General features: G+C 39.7%; 1 protein-coding gene across 2 annotated transcripts in view; it reads left to right on the top strand.

Moving 5' to 3' along the window:
• Positions 1–15,841, top strand: part of LOC111529156 (neutral alpha-glucosidase C) — an 84,352-nt gene that overhangs the window by 47,561 nt on the left and 20,950 nt on the right. Inside the window, exons 12-16 of one of the 2 annotated variants that reach the window (XM_031935014.1) lie at positions 2,923–3,158; positions 7,757–7,883; positions 8,826–8,905; positions 10,774–10,917; positions 12,031–12,127. In XM_031935014.1, coding sequence (XP_031790874.1) covers positions 2,923–3,158; positions 7,757–7,883; positions 8,826–8,905; positions 10,774–10,917; positions 12,031–12,127 — 684 coding nt within the window. Of the gene's footprint in view, positions 1–1,326; positions 1,927–2,922; positions 3,159–7,756; positions 7,884–8,825; positions 8,906–10,773; positions 10,918–12,030; positions 12,128–15,841 lie in introns of those variants that run through there. The other variant, XM_023196001.2, reaches the window with a different exon arrangement.

Raw genomic sequence — 15,841 nt, 5'->3', positions numbered from 1 at the left:
AAATACGAAAATTTGCCAGGTGTGGTGGTGGGCACCTGTAATCCCAGCTACTTGGGAGGCTGAGGCAGGAGAATCGATTGAACTCACGAGGCAAGGTGGAGGTTGCAGTGAGCCAAGATTTTGCCACTGCACTCCAGCCTGAGTGACAAAACAAGACTCTGTCTCAAAAAAAAAAAAAAAAAAAAACGTGCTACTGGAATAAGGATAGACATATAGACCAGTGAAATAGAATTGAGAATCTAGAAATAAACCCATACATTTATAGCCACCCAAACACTGGGATTACAGGCACAAGCCACAGTACTTTGTCCATGTCACCATTATAATTTCAATAAAGGTTCATGACCATTCGATGAAGAAGAAATAGTCTCTTGAGCATATGGTGTGAGACAGTTGGATATCTGCTTGCAAAAGAATGAAGTTAGACTCCTATATTCAAAATATGTTATATGTATATCATATACAAAAAAACTAACTCAAAATGGATCAACTGTATAAGAGCTAAAACCATAAAACTCTCAGAAGAAAACGGGTAAATCTTGGTGAACTTGGATTTGGCAATGGATTCCTAGATATGACAACAAAATCGTGAGCAATAATGACAACAAATATGTGTTAGAATTCACTAACATTAAAAACTTTTTTGCATCAAAGAACATAAGAAAGTGAAAAAGCAACCTACAGAATGGGAGAAAATGTTTGCAGATTGTGTATCTGATATGGGTCTCTTATCCAGAATACATGCAGAACTTTCTACAACTCAACAACAAAAAGACAGGCTGAGCACTGGGCCCATACCCCTCATGCTTGCCTGCTATATTTATTGTCTGCCACTGAGGGCACATGCAACCCCTAGACCACAACCAAACAGTGACCCAGACTGCCACAGCCACCTTCTGGCACCATATCACAGAGCAGGGGCCCCAGGCTGCAGAGAAAGAGCTTGCAGGGCTCCTGGATAGAACTGCACTTTGGCAATGATAGGAAGGGGAACAGTGCTCCAATATCAGTTTCTGTTTATAATGGTGACATGGGCTGGACACAGTGGCTCACGCCTGTAATCCCAGTGCTTTGGGAAGCCTCCAAAGTACTTCTTTGAATTCAAGTAATCCTCTGCTTTGCTTCCCAAAGGAAGGCTGCAGTGAGCAATGTTCACACTACTGCTCTCCAGCCTAGGCAACAGAGCGAGACCCTATCTCTAAAACAAACAAAAAAAAAAAATTAGTATAATAGTGACATGGAAAAAATACAGCTGGATGCTTAAAATGAATTTGAATTTGGACAGAGTAGCTCCAAAAGTTCTATGACAGCCTACCTCTTTCACAGACATTGGAGAAAAATAGCTCTCAGTCTGAGGAAGATACTGAGAGAAAGAAAGATGTTGAAAGCATCTTGAAGAAAAGCTCAGGTTGGATATGGGATTGGTCAAGTTGGCCAGAAAATATTCCCCACAAGGAGTTCCTCTTTGAAGCACTTGAAGCACACAGCTACCCAGCATGGAATTTAAAGCCTGATGAGGAAAGGGGGCATTTTCTCAGCAGAATTTCTGAAGAGTTTTGCTGCTGTCTCATCTGGTGGCCATGGGATTGGGGATCTATATTGGAAGGCATCTGACAACTACCAACACCTTTTGATGAATAATTTGAATCCAGCTTTGTGCATATAGTGGGGATTTCTGTCTGAGCTTGTGACACAGCTAACTCAGGAGCTGTTATGGTCCTTGGGTGGCTGCTTCACTTGTTTTTATTTGTTCTGTAAATACTGCTTTCCTAATTTAGTAAATGAAAGAATAGACACTAAAATCATACTGACCTATACTTATACCTATAGAATCAGTTAATAAGGGTGTCAGACTGTTTAATATCTACTGTAAACAATTTGGCAGTGAATTTTCTTTGGGTATTAGATATAAATATGTAAGTATAGATGAGGCTTCCACTCTAGTTTTGAGAGTGGGTGTGTCTACTGGTGTTTGGGACCAGGGTGAGCTCTTCCATCAGTAGCTCCTCAGTAGCACTCTGGGGAGAGCTTCCCTGGCTTTGCCCAACAGTTACCACCCCATTCCTGCCTACCACCTGCCAAATTTTTGTTGAAATTACTCCACTCCCATTCTCTTTGTTTTTGTGGCTTGCTTTCTTTTTTCTTTACTCAGATTTTAGTGTGACTTTAGGAGGGGAAGGAGATACATGCAAGTGGTTGACCAGAAGTCCTTCACATTATCAGTAAACATTTTGATAATAATTTACTGAAATTTCTTCCCAACTTCAGTCTCTTTACCTTCAAGTGGGTCCGAATGCTGCACCCTGACTTAATTTTTCTTAAATATAGATCTGCTAAGATTACATCTTGCCAGACACTTGATGGCTTCTCATAAGACAAGATTCAGAATTCCTAACCTCAATTACAAGGCCCTTGACAATCTGACCCTATTCAGTTTCATCTTCTACTGGTCTTTCTCACACTGTGACACCCTGGAATATTTATTTTTCTGTAAACCTGTCATGTACTTCTCTGCCTCTGTGTTTTTTCTATTCCCTGTGCCCCGAATGCTCTATCTATTCTTCCTATCTGGTCTATTCCTACTTAGTCTACAAGGTCCAAACCAGGTTTTATCTCCTCTGTGAAGCCTTTCCAGACCCTATACTTCACCGCAGGCAGAATGTATTAACCTCTCCGTGTTCTGGTAGCACTAGACTGATACATTAACCTGGTAGTTATACCTCAGGGCGAGCACTTTATTTACACTCCTGCCTCATTGGCCAGGTTGTCACTTCCTTAAAGGCGAGGTCTATGCTTTCTTCTCCTTGATATTCTAAGCATAAGCTCAGTGCTGAATACTCTGTAGACATTCAGGAAATGTTTATCAAATGAATAATGCTCATTGTGGTGGCAGTTGACTCAGTTGTCATCTCCCTCTTTTAGGCACACAAGCCATGCCCCCGCTTTTCTCTTTGGGATACCACCAGTGCCGCTGGAACTATGAAGACGAGCAGGATGTAAAAGCAGTGGATGCAGGGTTTGATGAGCATGACATTCCTTATGATGCCATGTGGCTGGACATAGAGCACACTGAGGGCAAGAGGTACTTCACCTGGGACAAAAAAAGATTCCCAAACCCCAAGAGGATGCAAGAGCTGCTCAGGAGCAAAAAGCGTAAGGTAAAATAAGCCAACATTTCTGAACCTTTTAATTACAGAGTTTTAAAAAATGTTTTAAACTTGCCTTGGCACATCAATGGTGGAGAAACATCTGATAAAAAATGGCTGTGAAAATAGTAGATTCAAATATAATTGTCACTGTGATAAGAGAGAAAATGAATGGTGAAAAGGTGATGACCTCATCCATTCCTGGCTTAGTTATCTAGGTCCCCATAATGAAGAAAGGGTCTAGCATTTTCAGTTCCGTTTGTTGTGGCCGCCCTGTAGTAATATGATCCCCTCACTCAAAATTTGGTTTCCATGTCTCAGTTGGTGACACCACACATGCACCAAGGGTAATTAAAAAGTTTATTACTCATATAATGAGAATTTCTGGGGAGAGCAGGGGTGGCTCCCAAGCCGATTTGAAAATGGCTTGAGAGAACTGAGAAAGCAAATTGACTCAATTTTTATGGTGGTTAGCAGGTGGGGACAGGGCAAGGGCTCTTGCATGCAGGCTGAGGCTTAGATAGTTTGAACCCCCTGCTGGCACCAAAGGAGGGAGCACTAGAGCTTTATTTGTTGGCTTGTCCAGATACGGGCAGAAGGGTAAGCGGGGAGTAGCAGGGCTTGAAAAACCCTTAACAGTCAAATATCAAATATAATATCAAATTCTTTATTACACTGTTTTTCATGCATGCTTCCTTGGTGGACTCCAGCTGTCAATCTGGCCAAAAAAAGAATAGAAATAGAAAATGGGGAGGGAGAGAAGCCACTGGAACATGTATAATGCTGTTTTCCAGTTCCAGGAGTGGTGGTGGTGGTAATAGCAGTAATGAAAAGATGGAAGGAGAGAAAAAAATGGAGAGAGGAGAAGTGGGGTGAAACCCTATGTGTATCATGTAAATGAATAAAGTCCCTCTCCTTGAAAGTAAGGTTGACTTTTCAACCCATTCCTTTGACCTCCCCACCAGGCTTTTCACAGATAGCCAGAGCCAATCCATTTAACTCCTGATTTCCTAATTAATAAATAGCTACCATATATCAAGCTATTATGGGCTAGACAATATAATAAAACACATTATTTCATCCAGTGATGACAAAACTGTAAGGTAGGTCTTGTTACCCCATATTTTAGATGAAGAAGGTGAGGCTTAGACTGGTTTCAAAATTTATACAAAGGCACACTGTGAATAAATAGCAAGACAAGAATCTGAACCCTGGTCTGCCTGACTCCAGCTCTTCTGTCCTTAATAAGTAGTTATTTACCGAGGAACCTTCAAGATGCTATACTAGTGCTGAAGAGTATACAGAGATGAGCTCCTTGTGGTCTTACAGTGAGTGAAGAAAAGGCAAGTATCCAGCCACAATACAGGGAAGTAACATAAGGGCCAAAGAAAGGTCAGGGTAGGGGACAAGCCAAGAAAGAGAAGATTGTATCCTCAAGACTTAAGCAGGGCTTTGTTTCAGAGGTGCATTTTATTTTATTTATTTATTTTTATTTAATTTTTTGGGGGGACAGAGTCTCACTCTGTCACCCAGGCTGGAGTACCATATTGCAATCTTGGCTCACTGCGTCCTCCACCTCCTGGATTCATGTAATTCTCCTGCCTCAGCCTTCTGAGTAGCTAGAATTACAGGCATGTGCCACCATGGCCAGCTAATTTTTGTATTTTTAGTAGAGACAGGGTTTCACCATGTTGGCCAGGCTGGTCTTGAACTCCTGACCTCAGGTGATCTGCCCACGTGGGGCTCCCAAAGTGCTGGAGTTACAGGTGTGAGCCACCATGTCTGGCCTAGAAGTGCATTTTAGATGAGCCCTGAAGGATGCTCCTAACTAATGGGTAAGCAGGGAGAGGGAAGAGGGCAGTGCAGCCAGAGGAAGGAGCATTAAGGGTGTTTGGAAAGTAGTGCACAGGCAAGGCTGACAGCAAGGCATGTGAGGGTTCTAACAGTGGAGGATCTGACCAGAAAGGTTGGGACCTTTTTGTAAACTACTTTGTATACATTTGGAAACATTACAAATTTTTGAATAAGGGGTTAATATCCAGAATATATAACAAACTCCTACAACTCAGAAACAGAAAAACAGTTAAAAAGTGGGCAAAGAACTTGAATAGACATCTCTCCAAAGTAGATATACAGATAGCCAACAAGCACAAGAAAAGATGCTCGGCCGGGCGCGGTGGCTCAAGCCTGTAATCCCAGCACTTTGGGAGGCTGAGACGGGCGGATCACGAGGTCAGGAGATCGAGACCATCCTGGCTAACACGGTGAAACCCCGTCTCTACTAAAAAAATACAAAAAACTAGCCGGGCGTGGTGGTGGGCTCCTGTAGTCCCAGCTACTCAGGAGGCTGAGGCGAGAGAGTGGCGTAAACCCGGGAGGCGGAGCTTGCAGCTCACTGAGATCCAGCCACTGCACTCCAGCCTGGGCGACAGAGCGAGACTCCGTCTCAAAAAAAAAAACAAAAAAAACAAAAAAAAAAGAAAAGATGCTCAACACCACTAATCATTAGGGAAATGCAAACCAAGACCACAGTGAAATCCCATTTTACATAATTAAGATGACTACTATTTAAAAAAATAAATAAATAAATAACAAGTGTTGGCAAGGATGTAGAGAAATTGGAATCCTTGTGCACTGTTGGTAGGAATGCAAAATGGTACAGCTGTTATGGAAAACAGTATGATAGTTCCTCAAAAATTTAAAAATGGAATTACTGTATGATCCAACAATTCCACTTATGGGTATATACCCAAAGGAATTGGAAGCAGGAACCTGAACAGATATTTATACACCCATGTTTATAGCAGCATTAGTCACAGCAGTCAAAAGGTCAAAGCAACCCAAGCTGCTTGGGTTGCAGCTCCCTTGACAGATGAATATGTAAATAAAATGTGGTGTATACATACAACAGAATATTACTCAGCCTTTAAAAGGAAGGAAATTCTAATAGATACTAAAGCATGGATGAACCTTGAGGATAAATGCTAAGTGAAATAAGCCAGTTACAAAAAGACAAATACCGCGTGATTCCACTAATTTGAAGTAATTGGAGTAGTCAGATTCATAGAGACAGAAAGTATTATAGAATGGTAGTTGCTGGAGCTGGGAGGAGGGAATGAGAAATCATTATTTAATGAGTATAAAGGTTTAGTTTTGCAACATGAGAGAGTTCTGGAGATTGACTACACAATATTGTGAATGTGCATACTTAACAGTACTAAACTGCACACTTAAGAAAAGGTTAAGATGGTAAATTTTATGTTATGTGTATTTTACCACAATTTAAAAATTTAGGCTGGGTGCAGTGGCTTACACCTGTAATCCCAGCACTTTGGGAGGTCGAAGTGGGCGGATCACCTGAGGTCAGGAGTTCGAGATCAGCCTGGCCAATATGATGAAACCCTATCTCTACTAAAAATACAAAAAAAAAAAAAAAGTTAGCCCGGCATGGTGGTGGGCACCTGTAATTCCAGCTACTTGGGAGGCTGAGGCAGGAGAATTGCTTGAACCCAGGAGGCAGAGATTACAGTGAGCCGAGATCATGCCACTGTACTCCAGCCTAAGTGACAGAGCAAGACTGTCTCAAAAAACAAACAAACAAAATTTAAGAAAAAGTTTGAGCAATGAATAATTAAACTTTAATATTCAGGACTGATAAGAATAGAGATGAGGAAGGAGGATTAGATGGTGTTCTGGCCAAATAAAGTGTTATTGAGGCCCTAGACTGGTGGAAGTGATGGTATTATAAAGTCACGGAGAGATGCTAGAGACGTGACGCTGTGGCTTACAACTTTTCTCAAATCTCCTTCCTAATATGCCTGCACCACTAGGCTTGGGGACTTCATTTGTTTTTAACATGTTATTCTCTTAGTTTCTTTAATGTTTGCTCATATCAATGTTATCTGAGCATCTAAATGTCTAGGGAGCACGTACCCTGCCTACTTAGTTCTCTATGTACAGTATGCAGCACCCATCATCATGGACAGATAGACACTTAATGCTATTTAAAGAACATCTATTGGTTAGGCAGCAATAATTATAAAAGAGCATTGGCCTGTTTTGCTTTTGTTTTTGTTTTTTTCTTTTTTAGAGATGGGGTCTTGTTCTGTCACTCAAGCTGGATTGCAGTGTCATCATCATGGCTCACTATAGCTGCAACCTCCTTAGCTCAAACAATCCTCTTGCTTCAGCCTCCTGAGTAGCTGGGACCACAGGTGGACACCATCACGCCCAGCTAATTTTAAAATTTTTTTGTGGAGACAGGGTCCCACTATGTTGCCCAGGCTGGTCTTAAACTCCTGGCCTTAAGCAATCCTCCCACCTTGACCTCCCAAAGTGTTGGGATTGCAGGTGTGAGCCACTGCGCCTGGCCAGCATTGACCCAGTTTTGCTATCAGTTGAAATTCTTATAAGCACGTGAAAGGTTATAGGGTTTTACTGGTGTCTGAAATACTTATTTTGTTTTTGTTTTTACTTTTGTGTCTGAAATATTTCAATACTAGTTGTAGTTGTTTGTAAAAATTGAGCCCCCAAACTATGGTGAAAACATATACATGAACATTTATCTTACATAAAACTGATGAGACCTCCAAACCTTCATGTCCTGACAGCTTGTGGTCATCAGTGATCCCCACATCAAGATTGATCCTGACTACTCAGTATATGTGAAGGCCAAAGATCAGGGCTTCTTTGTGAAGAATCAGGAAGGGGAAGACTTTGAAGGGGTGTGCTGGCCAGGTATGAAATCACTTTATACACTTATTATTTCCACTTGTTCTGTCCCAATTAATAAAGGCTGCATGGTCCTCATTCTGCTCCCTTGTAGATGTCTTCTGCTCCTCTAGCTACATTTTAAGCGTATAATTTAAGGAAGAGATAGTATTGCCTTCTTTTATATCTTTCATAACACTTGGTACTGTATGCTTTGTATGTATTTATCAATCAATAATTGAATGAATGAAAAATAAGCAAACCTCAGTGGCATGCTGTTTCTCTAAGCAAACAGTGGTAAAAAGTTGGGGAATAAGAAAAGCGGAGGAGGAGAAAGAAAAAAGGGGGTTCTGCAAGCTCTCTCCTTGTAATTGCTCTTCACCCTTTTAGCCCATAGTTTTGGCTTCCCAGGCTTTCATGAGTGACCTCAGCCACCCTGGTGACTATGAATTGTTCATTTCAAAAGTTAATAAAAGTTATTAATTTAAAGCCTTGGTAGAAACTCCCCAAAGACAAAAGGAAAATCACACACTGTTTAGAAATAGAGATAAAGAGTCAGCACTCTCTCTTATAAATCCATGCACTGTAGAGAAACCCTGTACCTTTCTTTTTTTCCCTTTATATCCCTTGAACACACTTATCTGTTCTCTTTAAGAACCAAGAGATCACTGCAGGATATTTACCATCCTTACTTGGGCTGCCTTAGGCCATCAGTAAGGGACAGGCTCCATCGTGATGCTTGTGCATTGGCATTCCCCTGGGCCTCTGGTATTGAAAGATCTAGTGATTGTCACTGGAGCCCAGCATTGCCTTCATTCACTTCTCAACAGACCATGCCTGTGTCAGCCAACTTTCATGTTTATGTAAGGTGCCCATTTCCCAGCTCTCACATCTGGTATCTTCTTTACAATGCATCTTACTGTGAGGACCACTCTTCTTGACAGGCGCCCTACTGTTCTGCCTCCACAGGTCTCTCCTCTTACCTGGATTTCACCAATCCCAAGGTCAGAGAGTGGTATTCAAGTCTTTTTGCTTTCCCTGTCTATCAGGTTGGTTTCTATTCCTTTGTTCTTTTCTAGTTACCTGAAAGAGTGAAAGAAGCAGAAAAAGTGATTAAATAAAACTATTCTTTTTCATTGAGTAGCTTTTCATATATAATGCTTTTATTAAAAGGCAAGTATGGCCACCACATTACAGACTCTGGGGGTGCTGGGAGAGGTGCCATATGCATAACCAAATGCACAAAAGCTGTGATTTTTGACCTCTATTATAATAGACTCTATGATATATCAAAGCACTTTATAGCAGAGGTTTATTATATTTTCAAATTGCTATATTTTTTTATATAAAATTGTATTCTATAACTGTTATTTAAATATGATGATACATGTGAAAATATCTTACAACATATTTGTCATTAAAAGTGAAGTGTGATTTTTAAATAATCTGATAAGAACCACAGAGAAAACTGGAGAGGCCACATCTGGAGAACTGTTTTCAACCAATGATGATGATATTAATGATGGCAGTGATGATGATGATGATGATACCTAATGCAAATTGGGTACTTGCAGTGTGCCAAGCACTGTGCTAAGGATTTTATGTGCATCATGCCATTTGTCTTCATAATAACCCTCTGAAGTTGGAACTATAACTAAATCTAACCCCATAGATGAGGAAACTGAGAGACACAGAGAAGCTTAAAAACTTGCCGAAGTCACACATCTAGTAAGTGGTGGAACCAAAATTTGAACTCAGGTCTGTTTGTCCACTAAGCCCAGCTTTTAACCACTGAACTCTAGTTTCTAGCATCAAGTATTAGGACACTAGTAAACAACTTGTACAGGGATAGACAAGCCTTGGGCCAAATCTGGCCATGCCTATTCATTTCCCTATTATTTGTGGCTGCTTTCGTACTACAATGCAGAGTTGAATAATTGAAAAAGAGACCTCATGGCCTGCAAAGTTGAAAATATTTACTATCTGTACCTTTACCAAAAATGTTTGCCAATCCCTGCCTTAGATGGTTCTAAAGGAAAGATACGGTAGTTAAATATTTGGAAATCATTTACCCTTATTCATAGAAGTACACATGTTTAGAAATAAAGATTAAAAAACAAAGAAACAAAAAAAACAAGTAAGCCACCTCCAGGCATTTGAAAGACTTTCGTGTGGGCGAGGTGACAGATATATTCTGTGGGGTCTCAGAAGGTAAGCTAGGTAGGCTCTGCAAGAGGAATATTATGTACAAAGAGCAGGATTTTTGGAAAATAATGGAATGAGCTGCCTGAGGGACTTCCTGTCTTTTTAGCTATTCAGTCAAATGCCAAAAGATAAGGGATCCTAGAAAAGACCAGGGATTCTGCAATACCATGTTAACTAGATGACTCAACTGTCCCTAAATCAAACAGTTCTGTGTAGAATACAAACTATAGATCATGTTAACAAACAGGTATATTGGTTGTCAAGTCTTTCAAAGTATTAGAGAGAAGGTAGACTCTTGTCATGTTCAGCTGTAGCTGCCCTTAGTTAAGAGTTGTAGCATCCGATGAATGAGGAAGAGCCCAATTGTGAACATTCACCACCTTCCCCATAGGAGTCCTGCATGGAGGTCTAATGAATTTGCCAGGCAATATATATTTCACAGACAACACAGGGCAGCACTCTTTTATTCATCAGCAAATATTGATTGAGATCTGTCTATGGGCCAGGTATTATTCTAGATGTTTGGGATTGATTAATGAACAAAACAGACAAAATGTCATGCCCTGTGGAACTTAAACTCTAGCAGTGGAGCAGAGGACAGAGCATAGATAATAAACATAATTTTTAAAATGAGGTAGGAAAGAGGAATGGTGAGAGCTATTATATAGACATCATAAATGTAGGAGTGTCATGACCAAGGTTTACTTCCTAGGGATCTACGGACATCCTCTTCCTTTGGAATGACATGAATGAGCCCTCTGTCTTCCGAGGGCCAGAGCAAACCATGCAGAAGAATGCCATTCATCATGGCAATTGGGAGCACCGAGAACTCCACAACATCTACGGTTTTTATCACGTAAGACATCCAAAAAGAAGTAAATTGGGCTCATGTGACCTGCCTTTTGGCTGAAAGTCGTTTGCTTTATAATATAATGGCTATCCTCTACTGTTCATTTCTCTTTGTGTGTCTTTTCTGATAGTTGCAATGAGTGTTATGTAGTAGCCAATACAAGACTTTTTATTATTTCTCCCTTTGCTTCTTTTCTTTTCCTGATGAACTTTTAAATATTATGAAATTAATTATAACATAAAACCTCTGCCTCGATAGGAGCCCTTAATAAGTGGCACTCACTGGCTACTACCTCAAACTTTTATTGATGCAAGCAGTGTATAAATATGTGAATGAAGGTAATTAAAACAAGTGTTTTAAGATTTCACAAATATCTACATACAGCAAGTCTTGTATTCACACTGGAGGAGCAATATTTAGAACACAGACACAATTTCAATAAGTATACTTTAAAAATGTAGAGCCTTCCTTAAGTGCTTAGCTTCCTCAATAAAGGTAGTAAAATTATCTTTCATTTGCCAACTACGTCCAAACGACATGGCAGACACTTGCCCTCATGTATACCCATGGTTCTTTGTTATTTTCAACTTGTGACTGTATTCCTATAGCCCTCTCACCTATTGGTATTTTCCAGTGGGAGCTTTTGGCTAAATATAAGCCTAGTTTTCAGATAGTATGTGTTTGCCTCTGTAACAGCCTGTTGCAGTAACTGTAGGCTGCTTTAGTTAGTAAGCTTTCTTATATAGGTCAGGGCCAGTCATTTAACCTCTCTGAATCTCAGTTTTTCCCGCCAGTGAAAACTGTCTCTCAGAGGTTGTTACGTAGATTATATGAGAAAATTGTATTAAGTGCCTAGCAATAGTAAGCACCAAATAAATGCTAGATGACTGTTTATTATTATTTCATTGCTATTGTTAACCGAAGAAAATTTTCCATTCTTTTAATAGGGGAATTTAGAGTAGTTTCATTATACCGTGAAACTTATTTGATGGATTTATTTTAATATTTTCCATTTCATGCTCCTGCCTACTGTTTGCTTTCTGTATTTTAGATAGCTTATTGAGGATGTCTATACAAATCCAATCATCTCTTTGAAATTTTTCTTGTTTGGTGATATAGCAAATGGCTACTGCAGAAGGACTGATACAGCGATCTAAAGGGAAGGAGAGACCCTTTGTTCTTACACGTTCTTTCTTTGCTGGGTCACAAAAGTATGGTAAGGAATGGCTCATATCAGACTTAAAAACACATTAGCAACTTTTTTTTAACCATTTATAGAATGTGATGTTACTGTGTTGATACCTTCCTTTTCTTTTTTTTTTTTTTTTTTTTTTTTTCATTTTTTCATTTGTTTGTTTGAGACAGAGTCTTGCTTTGTCCCCCAGGCTGGAGTGCAGTGGCACAGTCGTGACTCACTGCAGCATTGACAACCTGGGTTCAAGCAATCCTCCCACCTAAGCCTCGTGAGTAGCTGGGATTACAGGTGCACACCACCACGCCCGTTAATTTATATATGTATATGTATTTTTTGGTAGAGACAGGATTTCACCATGTTGCCCAGGCTAGTCTCAAACTCCTGGACTGAAGCGATCTGCCCACCTTGGCCTCCCAAAGTGTTGGGATTACAGGTGTGAGCCACCACACTCAGCTGATGCCTTCGTTTTCAGTAGCCATTGGTCAGGCCTTTGATTGTAGACAGTGGTATGCCCTAAAGTATGCATTTTGTCCTGTAAGACAGAATAAACACATTTTAGTCCTTTGATACTTGTTTCCCACTGAAGAAATGGGCACTTAATTGTTGGGAGAGTAACTTCTAAGTATTCAGTTTGCTGGGATAGTCATCTTCCATCCTGTCTCTTTGATTTATCAAAGCCAGGGAGATACACCTCTAACACATTCCATTAACCAAATGTTCCACTTAGCAATGTGGCTTAAAATAGACCTGGCTGTTGCGTGTGGTCAGGGTCATCTATAACTGGATGCAGTTTACCAGCCAATGCAGATCTGGTTCAACTTAACCACCCTGTGGCAGGAAGGCTATTTTAAGTCCCCTGGCCTTGCATAAACAACAAAGAACTTAGATTCTAGTTTAAAGAATCCAGCCCTTACTATACTGTGGACATTATTAAGCCTCCCACTCCACCCCTGAAAACCAGGCCCTGTGGCATTCTGGAAAGGGCCAAAATATTACAATCTCAGCAAAGATTCATATACAGAGGTATTCAACACAACAGTAGTCCTTGAAACAAAAGTAAGAAAGAAAATCTAAATACATAACAATAAGGGAATAGTTATAAAAGTATGGTATAGCAACATGATAGATTATCGTGAGGCTATTTATGTTTAAAAAATGTTTTTCTTGTTTTATTTTCATAAGGCTATTTTAAATGGTAGCTTTAATTGCATGAGAAAATGTGATATGATAAATTAAAAAAGGAATGCCTAAGTGTTTATAATATCCTAATTTTGTATTGATATATATTAGATGTACATATTTTCAGGATATGTGTGACAATTTGATATGTTCATATAATCAAATCAGAGTAATTGGGATATCACCTTAAATATGTATCTTTTCTTTATGCTAGAAACATTTAAATTATTCTCTTTTAGCTTTTTTAAAATGCACAATCAAGGCTAACTATAGTCACCTTACTGATCTATCAAACATCAAGTCATTTCTTATTATCTCAATTTTATAAAAGATAAATGAAAGATAGTAATTTAAATACATATGTAGGTAGATAGGCAGACAGTTAAATGTAAGAAAATGATAATATTTGTATAATTTATATAAATATATATATTTGATAATATCAAAAAGAAAATATAAAAAGATAAAAAACCTTGGTGATTTTGAGTGATTTTCATTTTTTTCTTTTACCTAACTTTATTTTACAAATTGTCTACAAGTATCATTTTTAATCACAAAAGAAGTATTTTTAATGAAAACATTTACCAGCAACAGTTAAAAAAAAGGTAACAGAAGATTTGAATATTAGGTTATTGTTGATCTCTTATGTTGCTCCATTGCTTAGCCTGCAGTACTCTGTGTGAAGCTATCAGCTTTGCTTCATTGTGTAGCAAGACATTACAGGAAACACTACTTTGTTAAGTCATATGCGATGATCAATAGCCATAGAGACCTTCTAACTAAACAATGATATGAGACATGAAAATATCTGCATGTTTATGTGAGCTTTCTTGATGAGAATGTCTCCATATGGATTTCAAAATCATTATGTAGATACATACATATCTCACTTGAAGTCAAGAGGAAATTAGAATACTTTTTTAAAAGAACAATCCCTGGAAAATATTTTTTTGGGCCAGGCGCAGTGGCTCACACCTGTAATCCCAGCACTTTGGGAGGCCTAGGCGAGTGGATCACCTGAGGTAAGGAGTTCGAGACTAGCCTGATCAACATGGTGAAACCCTGTCTCTACTAAAAAAAGAAATTAAAAATTAGCTGGGCATGGTAGTGTGCACCTGTATTCCCAGCTACTAGGGAGGCTGAGGCAGGAGAATCACTTGAACCTGGAAGGCAGAGGTTTCAGTGAGCAGAGATCGCACCATTGCACTCCAGCCTGGGCAACAAGAGCAAAACTCTGTCTCGAAAAAAAAAGAAGCCTTTTTTTTGGTCAGGAGCAGTGGCTCATGTCTGTAATCTCAGCACTTTTCTGAGGCAGGTGGGCAGATCACTTGAGATTAGGAGTTTGAGACCAGCCTGGCCAACATGGTGAAACCCTGTCTCTACTAAAAATACAAAAATGAGCCAAGCATAGTGGCACGTGCCTGTAGTCCCAGCTATTCAGGAGGCTGAGGCAGGAGAATTGCTTGAAATTGGGAGGTGGAGGTTGCAGTGAGCCAAGATTGCACCACTGCACTCCAGCGTGGGCCACAGAGTGAAACCCCATCTCAAAAAAAAAGAAAAAAAGAAAAAAAATTTTCCTGGCCATAGGGCAGCCTAAAATTTCTATGAAAGATTAAAACAAAAATAGCTACCAAAACTATTTTAGTAGAAGATAGACAAAAGTGCTTCAGGAGTAGTATATATTTAGTAAAATAAGATTTTCCCTTTTATGGCTGTCTTTGGTGGTATATAATCTCTCATCACAAACTCTTAGCAACTCTTCAGTAAATAAGAACAAGAACACTGGCTTAGGCATCCGAGTGCCTGGGCTCAAATCATGCCTCTGCCACTTAGTAACTGTGTAACTCTGGGTAGATTATGTATCCATTGCTTGCTATACTTCCCTCATCTGCAAAATTGAGTTTATAATAGCGTTTATCTGATAGGATTGTTGTGATTATTAAGTAGGATAATACCAGCAAACTATTTAGCATAACACCTGGCTCAGTGTGGGTTAAATAAATGTTAATTATTGTTATTGCTACTGTTACTATGTCTCCGCTTTATGGCCTGTAACCCTTCTCTCGAAGTTTTTAGGGTTTTCTTTGGGAGCAGGGGGTGGTGGAGGTGGGAGGAAATAGGTACATAGATCAATGGAACAGAGTAGAGAATCCAGAGTATCCAACACATATGTGATCAATTGCTTTGCAACAAAGTTTCCAAGGCAATTTAATGGAGAGATTATAATTTTTTTTTCAGTAAATGGTTCTGAAACAACTGGATATCTGTGTGGGGAAAAAAAATGAAACTACACCCCTGCCTCATACCATATTCAAAATTAAACTAAAACATCAACTCATTTTTTTTTTTTTTTTTTTTTTTTGAGACGGAGTCTTGCTCTGTCGCCCAGGCTGGAGTGCAGTGGCCGGATCTCAGCTCACTGCAAGCTCTGTCTCCCGGGTTCACACCATTCTCCTGCCTCAGCCTCCCGAGTGGCTGGGACTACAGGCACCCGCTGCCTCGCCCGGCTAGTTTTTTGTATTTTTAGTAGAGACGGGGTTTCACCGTGTTAGCCAG

The sequence above is a fragment of the Piliocolobus tephrosceles genome, unplaced genomic scaffold, assembly GCF_002776525.5.
Source record: "Piliocolobus tephrosceles isolate RC106 unplaced genomic scaffold, ASM277652v3 unscaffolded_110, whole genome shotgun sequence".
Taxonomy (NCBI): domain Eukaryota; kingdom Metazoa; phylum Chordata; class Mammalia; order Primates; family Cercopithecidae; genus Piliocolobus; species Piliocolobus tephrosceles.
This window is presented reverse-complemented; position numbering and strand designations above follow the sequence as displayed.